Here is a 14,950-nt window from a genome sequence, read left to right as displayed (position 1 = left end):
TAGCCATTGTACTCTAACAATTCTGGAGGTTCTTGGTTAGGAAAGATAAGGGTAAAATAAGTGTCACCTGTCTACAAATTTCAGTGAAAAAAACAGTGAAGTGGGATACACTTGAATGGCGTCTTTTTTTCTTTTAAGAGAGAAAGCAGCATAGCTAGAAGCGATCACACTATATTCCAAAATATCAAGTTTTTATATGTCTGTTTCTCTCTGCGCTGCAGATTTCCACCCATCCATCATCCATCCATCTCGAGCTATGGCAGAACAATGTCTCTGGAAACTCAGATTCTCCTGCTCTGCCCAGAAGGCACTTGAAGGCAATTGTGCCAAAAAAAAAAACCTCAAACATTTTCCAATGTTTAAAAAAATAATGATAATTATTATTAATTACTTCATTTATATCCTGCCCTTCTCACCCCAAAGGGGACTCAGGGCAGCAATTCAATTCCAAACATACATAATATAGAAAAACAATAACTTTAAAATCACATAATTAAAGCATATCAATCTTAACACCATTATTTTTTTAAAAATCACACAATCCAAGGCAAATCCCTGGAGCCATTCCAGTGGTCAATTGCAAAAGAAGCTACAGAAAAGAGCTTGAAATCATTTCAGATAACAAAATGTCTCCCAAAAAACAAAGAAGCAAACAAACTGATGGAACCTTTGAAGAGTGTTGAGCCTCCAGAGAGGACAATGTTAGAGAAAAGCGTTCGCCTCAAGTCCATATCAGACTTCTGAATTGCAAAAACCAATACTTCATGTAGCCCCTCACACTCTTCCCCAATCAGATCTGGACGGAACAGCAACTCTGGGGCACGGAACCGAGCTGGGCCAATCTGCAAAAATGACAAAAGAGTCAATCTTTTTATTTCTGCAGAAGTGAACTTTATACTGCCACAAGAAAACTGTATACTATAATATTCATGTATAAGTTAATGTATAATAAAATGCAGATTTTGGGAACCAAAATTATGGATCTTTATGTGACTCATGGCGAGGAAAAGCATTAATGACATCTCACTGCCCTTTCTCTGCTCAGTCATTCAAAAAGGCCATGGCAGATTGCACAGAGAGGAATGGTGATTCTTTTAAGTGCTACCAGGATATACTAATCTCTTTCCTTTTGCCACTGAACTCAAAGAAGAGGATTGTCCCTTTTTTGTGTTAAAGTACAGTACTCATGTTGATCCATGGATAAGTTGACCCAGGTTTTGGATATTGATTTTTAGACTAAAATTTCCATACTTATCAAGGAGTATATAGGGTGCATGCAGAATCTCAAAACTGAAGTCATCTGACCTCCATCTTTCTGAACAGCCAAACTCAAAACACATTTGCCTTATAAAAAGTAAACTACAGAATCCTGTCTAAATTATAAGAGAAGGCTGCAAAATGTTTCACCTGCCATGAAGAGTGATTGAAATGCCATGCTCCTCACTGATGCCCCTCTGGAATTCCTTAGCTCACTTTTTAGTTAGATGAAGCCAGGGGTATGTGTTTTCTGTGCTAAAATACAACATTCTGCAATATGTACACAGTTTGCAAGTGAGCATAGTTATGTTTCTTTCCCATAATTTGCTTTTCTTCTATACAATGTTTAAAAAGGAAGAAACTATCTATGGGAACTTGGAAGTTACACCACTTAATTGATAGATGTCAAATTTAGTTCACTTCCTTTCATGCTTATTTCTGCTGATAAAATGAGTAGGAAAGAGAGCATGTACAATCTTTAAGGCTTGTTCAATAACTTTAAGGCTTATTTAAATACAGACTGCAGGTCTGTACATATTTCATTCCCAAGGAAAACACCCCTATGTTTAAGAACCAAGTTTATAAAACAGGTATTGCTTAAAATATGTTTTAATAAAGTATTTATGAAAACATTTAAAATACTTCCATGAAATATATTTTATGTTATACTAGCTGTGCCCGGCCACGCGTTGCTGTGGCGAAGTATGGTGGTATGGAAAATAAAGTATTGAGGAATTGGTGGTAGTTAAGGTCAAGGGTAAAGGTTTTCCCCAGACATTAAATCCAGTCGTGTCTTACTCTGGAGGTTGGTGCTCATCTCCATTTCTAAGCCGAAGAACCGGCGTTGTCCGTAGACTCCTCCAAGGTCATGTGGGATGACTGCATGGAGCGGCGTTACCTTCCCACCGGAGCAGTACCTATTGATGCACTCACATTTGCATGTTTTCGAACTTCTGGGTTGGCAGAAGCTGGGGCTAACAGTGGGGGCTCTCTCCGCTCCCCAATTCAAACCTGTGGCCTTTCGGTCCAGAAGTTCAGCAGCTCAGCGCTTTAACACGCTGCGCCATCAGGGGATATTATTTCCTAAAGGTTGTGAATATACAATATTTCTGATTGTTTTTTTTGTTTGTTGGAGGCAAGTATGAATGCTCCAATTAGGAAAAATGATTAGGATGTAATGGCCTTGCAACTTTAAAGCATGGCTGTTTCCTCCCTGAGTGAATTTTTTGTTGGGAGGTGTTAGCTGGCCCTGATTGTTTCCTGTCTGGAATTCCCTTGTTTTCAGAGTGGTGTTGTTTGCGATATTTTATGTGCTTCTACTGTCTGTGGCCCTGAGAAAAGAGGATTTGCCAGACTTTGATGATGGGAATACTTTGTTGGGAGGTGTTGGCTGGCCCCGATTGTTTCCTGTGTGGAATTCCCGTTTATTTACTGTCCTGGTTTTAGAGATTATATTGTTCTGCATTATTCTATCCCAGTAATTATTTCATATTAAAGAAGAATCTCACTTATCCAACATTCGCTTATACAATGTTCTGGATTATCCAACGCAGTCTGCCTTTTCATAATCAATGTTTTTGTAGTCAGTGTTTTAAATTCATTGTGATATTTTAGTGGTAAATTTGTAAATACAGTACAGTAGAGTCTCACTTATCCAACATAAACGGGCCGGCAGAACGTTGGATAAGCGAATATGTTGGATAATGAGGAATTAAGGATAACCCTATTAAACATCAAATTAAGTTATGATTTTACAAATTAAGCACCAAAACATCATGTTAGACAACAAATTTGTCAGAAAAAGTAGTTCAGTACACAGTAATGCTATATAGTAATTACTGTATTTATGAATTTAGCACCAAAATATCACGATATATTGAAAGCATTGACTACAAAAATGCGTTGGATAATCCAGAACGTTGGACAAGCGAGAGACTACTGTAAATACTACATAGCATTACTGCGCATGGAACTACTTTTTCTGTCAAATTTGTTGTATAATATGATGTTTTGGTGCTTAATTTGTATAACGATTACCTAATTTGATGTTTAATTGGCTTTTCCTGAATCCCTTCTTATTATCCAACATATTCACTTATCCTGCCGGCCTGTTTATGTTGGATAAGTGAGACTCTACTGTATATTGATAATCTTATATTATCTGCTCAGAACTGGATTATATGTGGCTCCTTCTTCACAGCTGTATAAAATGCACACTGAAGTGGATTATATGGTAGTGTGGAGTCAAGATAATCCAGTGCAAAGCAGATAATATAAGATTATAAATGGGTTATATAGCTGTGTTGAAGGGCCTTGAGTCTACACTGCCATATAATCCAGTGCAAATTAGATAATCTGTGGAAGAAGCCTAAGTAAGGCCTAAATCTGCCTGTCCCCTAACTGAAACCTGGCTGTCCCTTGGTTGCTAGGCAACCAAGTGGGCAGAGATTAGCCCTCTAAACTGGCAGCAATTGGATAAAAAAAATTATTGCTCTCCCTCTAATTAGGACTTTATTTTTCTTTTCTTTTTGTTGTATCAACCTTGAGGCGTGGATGATGGGTTGTGTTGTCAAATTTTGAGGTTGGGGGGCCTGTACTTTTGTTGTTTTGTGAATTGCCATGATGCCATCACTCTTTTATATATATAGATCTATATTGATTCATTTACAAACTCCTTTGAAGTTCTGATTTTAAATACCTTGTTTTAAGGGTTTTGTTTCTATTTATAATTCTTTAATCCATTTTATAGCACAATTCCACTTAAAAACAAAGGTTTCACTCCCCTGCTTTGTTTTCAATTAAAATAATGGGAGGTTGGGGTGTGGCAGCAAAGTTAGTGGTCTCCTCTATTGGGCTGGAGGGAGACCTAATTTCATGCTCCACAGATGTGACATTGTGCATCCCTCACCTAAAGCCTTTGGACAGTAACAACAGTGTCAATCTGCAGGAGAACAGTTAAGGACTTATTTAATAATAATTTGCTTCCAAACAGGCCTTCACAAACCTCAATGGTGCTTCCATCTGGAAGGTAGTACTGAGCCTTTTCAGTTTCTAAGGTCTCATCCTTCTGTGGGTTTATTGACAGGTAACAAGCCCGCTGTCAAAGAAAGACAAGAAGAGATAAGACAATCATGATATCTCAGGGAATACTGCTGTTAAACACAGAATGTATTATTCACTTCTGGTACATTAGGAGTACCACTATCTCCATGCCAAAGCCTTGTAATCCTCAACCAAACATGAGAATGAAAAACAAGCGAGGAAATGTATAAAAGAAACCAATGAGCTCTGGCAGAGAGTACTGATCTAGTACAAGTATTTGTTTGAAGGGCAGTTAAGTTGTTAAGTTATCTGATTTCTTTTGTAATTTATGAAGTCTTTTATTTTGTAGAATAGGATGCAATTTTCAATCCAGGCGATAGATAAAATTTGGGAGTGATAAAGGTTTTAGATACTCCAGTCTATCAAAAGAAGCATCAACAGTACTATAATAAAGCACCCTATTTGACCTTTACAGGTGACTTTGTGTCAGGTGACAGCTTGGTGTTATAAGCTATTAGGTGAACTCAATGAATTAATGATATGCTGGGAATGTGCAGTTCATTAGGTAGGTTAACCTTTGCCAAACTGGCACCTCCAGAATTGAGCATCCCAGTTAACACAATCCTTGGCTATTGAAAACCAAAATCCTCTTTGATATTTGGTAGAACACCCCTGGACACAACAGAATGCATGGGGCTGATGTTGGAGGTATTCTTTATGTGGAAAAAAAAACATAAGACACATTCTCCCCAGAGTGGATTTTTATGGAGACACATATATTTGAGACTCATGTGGTGAAATTTTCTTGGAATTCTACCAGCTCAGAAGGTGGCATTTATGGAGAAACATGTCTGAGCATGTCCCATTTCATTACAGTAGAGTCTTGCTTATCCAACCTTTGTTTATCCAATGTTCTGTATTATCCAATGCAGTCTGCCTTTTAGTATTTAATGTTTTTGTAGTCAATGTTTTCAATACATAAGTATGTTTTGGTGCTAAATTTATAAATACAGTCATTACAGCATAACATTACAATGTATTGAACTGCTTTTTTCCTGTCAATTTGTTGTAAAACATGATGTTTTGGTGCTTAATTTGTAAAATCATAACATAAATTGATGTTTAATAGGCTTTTCCTTAATCCCTCATTATCCAACATTTTCGCTTATCCAACGTTCTGCCAACCTGCTTATGTTGGATAAGTGAGACTCTACTGTATTTTGAAAAAGCTCTCCTTGTCTATGGAAGGCTAGTTGTTCCATTTATTTTTTCCAAAGGCTAATTTTCTTAATGCTAATTATTTTTGTCAAGGCACAACGTTTCTCCCAGCCAGTTTACCAGCTTTTAGGAATTATGGAAGCTGAAGTCCAAAACACTTTGAGGACCAAACTACTGAGTCAGAACCTTTCCAATTTGAATTCTTGCATTTACTTTCTGAAGTAATAGCACAGTTCAAGAAGAATCTGCGCTAGGATGTATTGTGCAATTTTCCAGAATATATTATTTGAGATCTTCCCTTTCATTCTGAAAAGTGATTTCAGTGTGATGGGACAGGGTTGTCCAAGAGATGAGAAAATATGGTTTTGCATTAGAGCTTAACGTACATCTTGAGCAGGTATCTGGAATTTAAACTACCCTCCCTCCTCAGTCTGTCCTGTACTCTGGACTGTATATATATCACTGATAATGCCCATATGGGATGTGTAATTTACAAAATACACTTTCCCATGCCCTGCAGGTATCTCAAGTGTAGCAGCCCAGGCTACATTCAGTTCCCTCACAACTGAAGACACCCCAAATCAAAGACAAAGAGACACCCAGGCACCTCTTTGATAGTTTTGACGATCTCAAACTCAGAAGATGTATGGAAGTCATAGCCTTCCTTCCGGAGATAGAGCCGAAGGAAACGGGAGACATCGCGGCCAGCTATATCAATCCGCATGATGGAGTGGGGCATGGCAAACCCTTCATAAATAGGAACTGCGTGTGTGACCCCATCTCCAGAGTCTAACACCACTCCTGTTGTTCGCCCAGTCGCATACCTACAGAAAGGGTGATATCTTTCAAAACAACTCACACAAATCAATCTTGGAGAAAATCAGCATTATTTGATGGGCAACCAGCAGCTCCTCCCAAGGAGGATCTAATTTGAGGACAAACAAGTTTATCCTGAGTTATCCACATACAATTAAACAAATACTCCAGACTCCCCAAGGGATGGTAGCTGTTCCTTCACTTAAGGGAAACATTTACTATTGTAGATCGAACTCTGAATAGGAGAAACTAAGAAAGATAATTCATTTAAAAATTACAGGTACTCTACTAATACATAGTCAACAACGATCATTTATACCAATAATACGAATCTAGGCATGTAGTTAACATGCAATACATTCTTGGAGGAGACAGTTTACATAACTAATATTCTAATCCTCGATATGTTTCTTTGGGAGTAAAACTCCATTACATAAAATAGGAATTGTTATTAAATAAGCATGGAGATTTGTTTTCTTTAAATTACTCATCTAATAAGTATAAGCAGTTCCCAAACAAAATGATGTTTTGCACTAAAGGCAATGGATGCTCCTCCAAGGTGAGTTCCTAAAACATTGGAAGTCATATCTGTCTGTAGAAATTACTCACAGGCTAAGTACAGCTTGCATGGAGATGAACAAGGCAGGCACATTGAAAGTCTCAAAGAACACTTCAGCTGCTCGCTCACGGTTCTTACGTGGATTCAGCGGCGCTTCTGTCAGGAGAACAGGATGCTGTGGGCAAGAAGGCAAAAGATTCAACTATCTAGAACAAGTGTAGGCAAAGTTCAGTTTTAGGTTCTCATGTGGCTGTTTTTGTGGACCTTAAAACCCTAACCAATTTGTTTTGGTCAATTCACCTTTTAAACAGACTGGACCCCCACTCACCCTTTAGCATTTTTAAAAATACACATTCTTCCAACGGTTTCTGATCATTTTTCTTTTTTGGTCTTTTTAATAGCTCATGTGGCCCACAGATGTTTCTAGCGGAGAAAAGTGGGTCCAAAATTATTGTCCACCCCAGTGTAGAACTGCACCAGGGACAGCCCATAGGGACTTGGCCAGTGAAGAAGTGACTAATTCCTGAGTGACCACAATATATTTGCAGGAATCTGTAAAGGGAGGAAAAGAATTAGCCACCCCAGACAACAGGTCCTCAGCCTTAATCACTGTTCAAATTGATAAGTAAGGGAAGTGAAGGAAGGCAAATTTATTGTACTAAATAGCTGCATAGGAAACATCTGGACAAAAATATTTGGCCAGGAAACTGCCTTGAAAGGATTTGATAAACTCAGTCCTTGGGAGAAACACCAGATGAGAATCATGAAAACCACTCAGAAGAAGAAACAACACAGAAATTAGTTGTTGTGAGTTTTCTTGACTGTATGGCCATGTTCCAGAAAGCTCACAGCAACTGAGTGATTCCGGCCATGAAAGCCTTCGACAACACACTGAACACAGAAATCCTGCCCGAGCATCCCATAGCTGAGTTTTTCTGCACTGTGATACATAGAAAAGAATATTTAAGACGAATGACATCAAAAGCCATCTCTTCAGAGTTGCAATGACCTCACAGAACTGCCATTTCTGAAAGGGATGGATTTTCACAGAAGCACCAATGCGTCATTAAGTGTATCAGTCCACAAGACTAAATGGCAGAAATGGACACAGAGAAAAATACCTTCTGTTCAAGTACATTTTCAAAATTTCAAAAGTGTAATTCAGTAAATTTTCTTTAATTTAGTGAGTATAAGCAGTTGTAGGCAGTAAAAATAGCCATGGAAGGCAATGAAAAGGCTATCCAGATGTTTATAATGGAGCATAACAGGACTCAAAAGCAGCTGTCCCAAACACCAATGAAAGAGCTTGCTTGGCATTTGAAGAAGCCAGCTCACCTCTTCCGAGAAAGTCTGGAGTTGGTCTTTGGAGTACACATACTGCCAAATGCGTTCCATGTCATTCCAGTCCTTCACGATGCCATGTTCCATAGGATAGCGTATGGAAAGAAGACCCCTATGCTCCTAGCCAAAGTAAAGAAACAAGGCAGCAAAGCAGTCAAAAGAAGGGCCAAATAAATCACTCATTACAGTAGAACCCCGGTACTCCGAGCTAAACCGGCGGACCGCAACTCGGTCAACCGGATAACTCGGATTCCCAGGCGGGACGAAGGCTGGACTGGGAGGCGCTGCAAACGCCTCCTGAATCAGTCCTCGTCCCCATGGAGAGACCTCTCCATGGGGACGAAGGCTGGATCGGGAGCCCCTGTTTGCAGCGCCTCCCGGTTCAGCCCTCGTCCCCATGGAGTTTGCAGCGCCTCCCGGTCCAGCCCTCGTCCCCACGGAGAGGCCTCCCCGCGGTTGGGAGAACCCCCGCAACGAAGGGGCTCTCCCTCCCTTTGGCGGAGGCCTGGAGCCAGGGAAGTGACTCTCACTTCCCTGGCTCCAAGCCTTCGCCAAAGGAAGAAAGCCCCTTCGTTCGGTGGGTGGGTGAACATGGAGGGCCACAAAAGCCCTCCCCGTTCACCCCCCCCCCCGCCCGTGCCTCGGCTCCTTTGTCCCGCCGGGGCGGCAACACCCAGCGAGGCGAAGGAGTCGGACGTGCGTGTTGCTAGGTAGATAACAAGCTACCTAGCAACACACACAGGGCACTCGCCCCTTGGGAGGTGCCTCCTGCGTGTTGCTAGGTAGCTTACTATCTACCTACCAACACGCAGGGGCCACCTCCCAAGGGGCGAGCGCCCGGTGCATGTTGCTAGGTAGCTTGCTATCTACCTAGCAACACGCACGCCAGCGAGCAGGTGAACGGGGAGGGCCTTTACGGCCCTCCCCGTTCACCTGCTCGGATTGCACGGAGGCTCGAACGAGCGGGGCTCGAACGAGCGGGGTTTTACTGTATTATAATCTGGATCCAGGGAGGTTTTTGAGAAATGGTTGCAAAATTGCAGTGGCCAGCTCCACACAAGTAGAGAAGTATTAACCACCCTTTGGCTCTACCCATACAACTCCCGACAATGAACCTGAACAAATCAAGTATGATAACATCAGGAGATGTATTTGGTTGCATTGCTGAAAGTATCTTCTCTAAATCTTCATGCTACATCACTACAAACTGATCCCACAAAATCTGATAAGACGGCCGCATTTGGACTCATTTCAAATTTGGTATCAGAACTGGCGTGGAGACAAATGCCTCTATTCTCAACATGCCTAGCAAATTAAGTACAGCAGGCTATGTACATATTAAGCAAATAAATATTATTTAGTTTTGCAGGTAAGATACTCGCTAATCTTAATACAAGTCGATCATTTGACTGACATCCAGTTCCTAAACCTATACACTAAGGTGACAACTAAGTGGTTTTCCCAATATTGATGGACTGTAGCTCCCATCATCTCTAAAATGACAAAAGATTGGTAGGAACTGCAGTCCAACTACATCTGGAAGGCTGTATGGTTCCCATCACTGCCTAATACACATCAGGCATTGGATGTACACTGGAAATTGTAACACAAATTAAACAATATAACTACAAGGATGATCTATCATTTAACACCACTGTGCAAACTTTTTTATGTATGAGGATGAGTCAAAAATTACCCACACTCTGGCTGTGGAATTTATTTTAATCAATTTTCAGAAAATACATCACTTTTGACATATTCTTCCTTTTTTTCAATATACTTTGTCCAACTATCAACAAGCTTTCATATTCCCTTATTAAAAATGTTTTAGGCTGAGCTGCGAATCACAAGTGCACTGCCGTCTTCAGCTCTTCATCAGACATACATCTTCATCCTCATAGGGTTTCTTTTAGGTGACCAAAGAGGTGATAGTCCAATGTGGCAAGATCAGATAGGGAGGAGCTTTAACGTTTCAAAATGAAGTTTTTGGAGAATGTAGACCAGGGGTCCCCAAACTTTTTAAGCAGAGGGCCGGTCCACAATCCTTAAGACTGTTGAGGGGCCGAATTATCATTTGAAAAAAAATACAAACAAATTCCTATGCATACTGCACACATGTCTTATTTGTAGTGCAACAACAACAATAACGAAAGAACAATGCAATATTTAAAAATGAAAACAATTTAAACCAACATAAACCTATTAGGATTTCAATTGAAAGTGTGGGCCTGCTACTGGCCAATGAAATAGTCAAGTTAATTAGCATTGTTGTTGTTGTTGTTGTTGTGTGCCTTCAAGTCATGTCAGATTTTGGCCAAGCCTAAGTCTAAAATTAATTATTTATTTACTGCATTTATTTACTACATTTATATCCCACCCTTCTCACCCCGAAGGGGACTCAGAGCAGCTGTATGTACATACAATATATTATATTATTAGCATAACACAATATTAGCATTGTATATTACTATATTGAACTATACCACTATACTATTATATAATATGTAATATATAACATATAATTAATATTATTATATGGTATTATTAGTAGTATTATATTGTATAACATAAGATTATTATCAATATTATATGTATATACAATATATTATATTATTAAAACTGATATAAAAATATTATATTATAAAACTGAGGGCGGGGGCCAGGTAAATGACCTTGGAGGGCCGCATCCGGCCCCCGGGCCTTAGTTTGGGGACCCCTGATGTAGACCTTATGGGCAGCAGCATGCAGGTATGCATTGTCATACAATAACAACGCCCTTGAATAGCATTCCTCGTGACAAAACACTTTATCCAAACTATGCAAAAAGTCTTTGATAAATATCGGCATCAGATACACCCTCAGATTAAAAAAAACAAAAACCCTGAATCGCTACTATTCTTTTGTGCACATCGAAAGGGGGACAAGTGATGTAACACTTTCAAAACTGCACAGTACTGACTGGGGAGGCAGCTACCTCTTACAGAATGTGGTGTTAAGACAGTGTGGCCAACATAAGTTTCAATATAATCAGAGTGTGGATAATTTTTGACTCAACCTCATATATACCGAATAATCAGATATGGATCCCAGTAATTACATTTCACATAACTCATTGTTTGGATGAAGTTGCCCTGTCTTGTTAAGAGAAGGAAATACAATCAAAGATTAGAACTAGATTGATAATGTAGACAGGTGGGGTTTATTAAATATGGTTGACATACCTCTGCTTTTGGTCCTATAAAAATGTCACCTTCCAAAGCTCCAGCCATAACACGAACATGCTTTGGTCTGCCCACACTGAAAGAGATTGTGCACAAAATGAAGGCTGGCTCTTGCAAGATAAGGCATAGAGCAGAGGTCCCCAAACTTTTTAAACTGGGGGCCAGTTTACTGTCCCTCAGACTGTTGGAGGGCCGGACTATAGTTTTTAAAAAAACTACGAACAAATGTATATGCACACTGCACATATCTTATGAGCCTGCTTTTGGCTAATAAGATGGTCAATGTCCGGTTCAATATTTGATCCCCCAGGCAGGAATCAGCCAGGCCTCGAAGCTGCAAGGCTTTTCAATATTAATCAAGGTGGTCAATAGAAACATTCACATTGGCCTTTAACAGAGAAGAGTTTTTTTCTCCCACCCTGGACCTTCCACAGATATATAAACCTTCCTTGCCTAGTTTCCAACAGACCTCACAGCTTCAAAGAAATTTAGCAATGTGTTTCCTTTAGGAATACTGCTGTATGACTACTATTACAACAGCAGCAGCAGCAACAACAACAAATACTAATAATAGTATTTTAAATGTATGATAAAGCTCAACTCAGTATTTCTCTTTTTTCAGAGGCCCCTTCCACACAGCCCTATATCCCAGAATATCAAGGCAGAAAATCCCACATTATCTGAGTGTGGACTCAGATAACCCAGTTCAAAGCAGATATTGTGGGATTTTCTGCATTGATATTTTGGAATATAGGGCTGTGTGGAAGGGCCTGTAATATGTGAAGAAAGGTGACTTAGGCCCCTTCCACACCGCTGTATAAAATCCCACATTATTTGCTTTGAACTGGGTTATATGCCAGTGTGGACCCAGATAACCCAGTTCAAAGCAGATATTGTGGATTATCTGCCTTGATATTGTGGGTCACATGGCTGTGTGGAAGGGCCCTTAGTGGCTAAATGCATTGCGTAATTATAGCAGAGTGATGTCACTTTACCTGCCTTGGTTCCATCCTATGAAACACTGGGATCTATAGTTTGGTTTATAACCATTTCCCATGTTGATCACCTTTGCCTGGACACCTCCACTGTGTCAATATACTGCATTTCCTGGATTGACTTACTAGAAGCAGCTTTGTTTAACCCAGTCTGGGAAAGACGCATGTGGCTTTTGTGGCTTTCCCCCAAAAGTTTGATTTCATATTATTTTGTTTTATCCTATTTTCCCTTGCAGTTTTTATATTAATTTTCAACTTTTAATTTCCTCTTAATCTATTGCAGTGTGGGAGGAGAATTGTATAATTATGTTATACAACCAATTTTAAATTACTTTATAGCAATTTTTGACATGCTAAATGCCCCTAGTTGATTCCTGTCTGATATGGGTTGAAATTCTGTGTTCTTCTTGAATTGGAAGGCTTTTAGTGATTGTTAAGAAAGGTTGTTGTGAGTTTTACAGCCTGTCTGGCTATGCTCCAGAAGCATTCTCCCCTGACATTTCACCCACATCTATGGCAGGCATCCTCAGAGCCTCTGAGGATGCCTGCCATAGATGTGGGTGAAATGTCAGGACAGAATGCTTCTGGAGCATGGCCAGACAGCCCGGAAAACTCACAGCAGCCCAGTGATCCCAGCCATGAAAGCCTTCAAAACAATGTTTGTCTTGATGACTGAAGCAGCGGGCGGGGGAGGGACTTTAGGGGCCCAATCGCCGTTCTCCTTTTCCTCTCCTTTCTTCCTCATCTTCCAAAGCGGCGGGCAGAGGAGGGCCCGCTCGTCGTTGTCCTCCTATTCCTATTCCTCTCCTGCCTTCTCTTCCAAAGCGATGGTGGAGGTTGCTTCGGGAGAAGAGGAAGGAAGGCGAGGAAAAGGAGGAGAGCGAGCAGGTCCTAAAGTCCCTCCTCCGCTCGCCTGCTGCCAAGCCAGCAGAAGCAGCACCGCTTAAGAAGAAGCAGTACAGTAGCAGCAGCAGCCTTCCTCTTCTTGGCTGTTCCTCCCTCCCGCCCAGGGTAGGCCGCGGGCCGGATAGATGGCCTCAGAGGGCCTCATGTGGCCCGCGGGCCTTAGTTTGGGGACCCCTGGCATAGAGTAAACAATTAATGGAGAGACATCACTCATGAAACAAGAAGGGAACAGTAAGGAAGCTGCTGGATTATTGCAAGGTAAATGAACAAAAGGGCTGCAGTTTACTTACAGTTTCAGGGAACACCTAATGAAGAGTAGCTCAGGGTCCAAAATATCTCAGCGTTGAGGGAATGTATTTTATAATATAGACAAATTATTAGGTCATCAGAATTACCACGAAAAGCTTGCGTGCTTAAACCAAGCACAGATTTAGGGACCCAATGGCTCCAAATGCATAATGTAATACACACTTAATATGGAATGCATGTCACACCCATGAAATCCCCAAGTAACACCAGAGTACTTACTAGTTTGGAAAACAGTACTTGGGTATTTGATCACCTGCAAAGCCAGCTTTAATCATGCCAGACCCCTGCCAAGAGAGAGAGAATAAAAAATAACCATCATGTTAAAATCACTCTTTCATTGACCATGAGGTTACATTTCTACAGCTGTAATATAAAAGTTTGCAGAAGGGACCTTATTAATCCCTCAAACATTGTACAACTACTCAATCCCAGAAATATCAGGCTCAAAAATGTTGGTTGGAATGTCAGTGTCTTTCAAAGACTACTAGAGGGAAGACATTCAGCTTTTCACTCTTTCCCCAAGTGTTAGACCACACAAGCAGAATAGTTCCTTTGAACAGCTTGTTAATTCTTTTTCATATCAAATAATCGAGAAACTTCTGCTGGCAACCTGACAAGGCACAAGAGAGATTTATAAATAAGTTCCAGAGGAGATGCAAAGAACAAGGACAATCCATATTTCTGAGAAAAAAGGGCTTACTACTCCCCACTCTGCATTTCGCTTTTAGAAGCCTTTTGGAAAAATGTCATGTAAGGCATTACAGAAATAACAGAACTACCCAGACTTTAATCTGTTTTCCTTTGCTCCACCCTTTATTCCCTGTTTGATCTCCCCCATGATATCTCATTTTTTACTGGTTATCAGTGAATATTCCTCAGTGTGAAGATTTTGGCATGAGAAAATGCTTCTTTCAACAGTATCTTTCAATAGCTGTCAAAAAAACCAAAATAGAACTCTTTGGTTCTGCAGATGTTTTGGATTTTCATTTTGAGAAACTGCAGCCAGCGCTGAAAGTGGTAAAGAAGTAATCCAAACATGAGATGGGGGACATTTTCCAAACACTAGAATAAGGAACAAAAGAAAGTATTTTCAGCTCAACTAAATTCTGTTAAGTTATACTGAAACCCCTTTGAGTGCTATTTTGGGAGAAAGATGGGATATAATAAAGATAATAAAGAGAGCCTTGAACACAATTGTTACTTTGAAAATATCTGTCACATGAACAGCATGCAAATTGAGCTACAGTTAGATGGAACAAGTTGGACACATTCAGAGGTAGAGAAGA

At 40.2% G+C, this 14,950-nt stretch overlaps 1 protein-coding gene across 1 annotated transcript in view; it reads right to left on the bottom strand.

Annotated features, from left to right (window-relative positions):
- The window catches only part of actr1a (actin related protein 1A), a 28,838-nt gene that overhangs the window by 7,340 nt on the left and 6,548 nt on the right, over positions 1–14,950 (bottom strand). The window contains exons 2-8 of the mRNA XM_062976323.1: positions 13,884–13,948; positions 11,455–11,530; positions 8,228–8,353; positions 6,943–7,067; positions 6,125–6,341; positions 4,262–4,354; positions 668–842 (exon numbers count right to left, since the gene is read on the bottom strand). Of these exons, the coding sequence (XP_062832393.1) occupies positions 668–842; positions 4,262–4,354; positions 6,125–6,341; positions 6,943–7,067; positions 8,228–8,353; positions 11,455–11,530; positions 13,884–13,948 (877 nt within the window). The remainder of the gene's footprint in view (positions 1–667; positions 843–4,261; positions 4,355–6,124; positions 6,342–6,942; positions 7,068–8,227; positions 8,354–11,454; positions 11,531–13,883; positions 13,949–14,950) is intronic.

This window comes from Anolis carolinensis, chromosome 3, assembly GCF_035594765.1.
Source record: "Anolis carolinensis isolate JA03-04 chromosome 3, rAnoCar3.1.pri, whole genome shotgun sequence".
Lineage (NCBI taxonomy): Eukaryota > Metazoa > Chordata > Lepidosauria > Squamata > Dactyloidae > Anolis > Anolis carolinensis.
The sequence above is the reverse complement of the archived record's forward strand: the minus strand, read 5'-3'. Positions and strand labels throughout refer to the sequence as shown.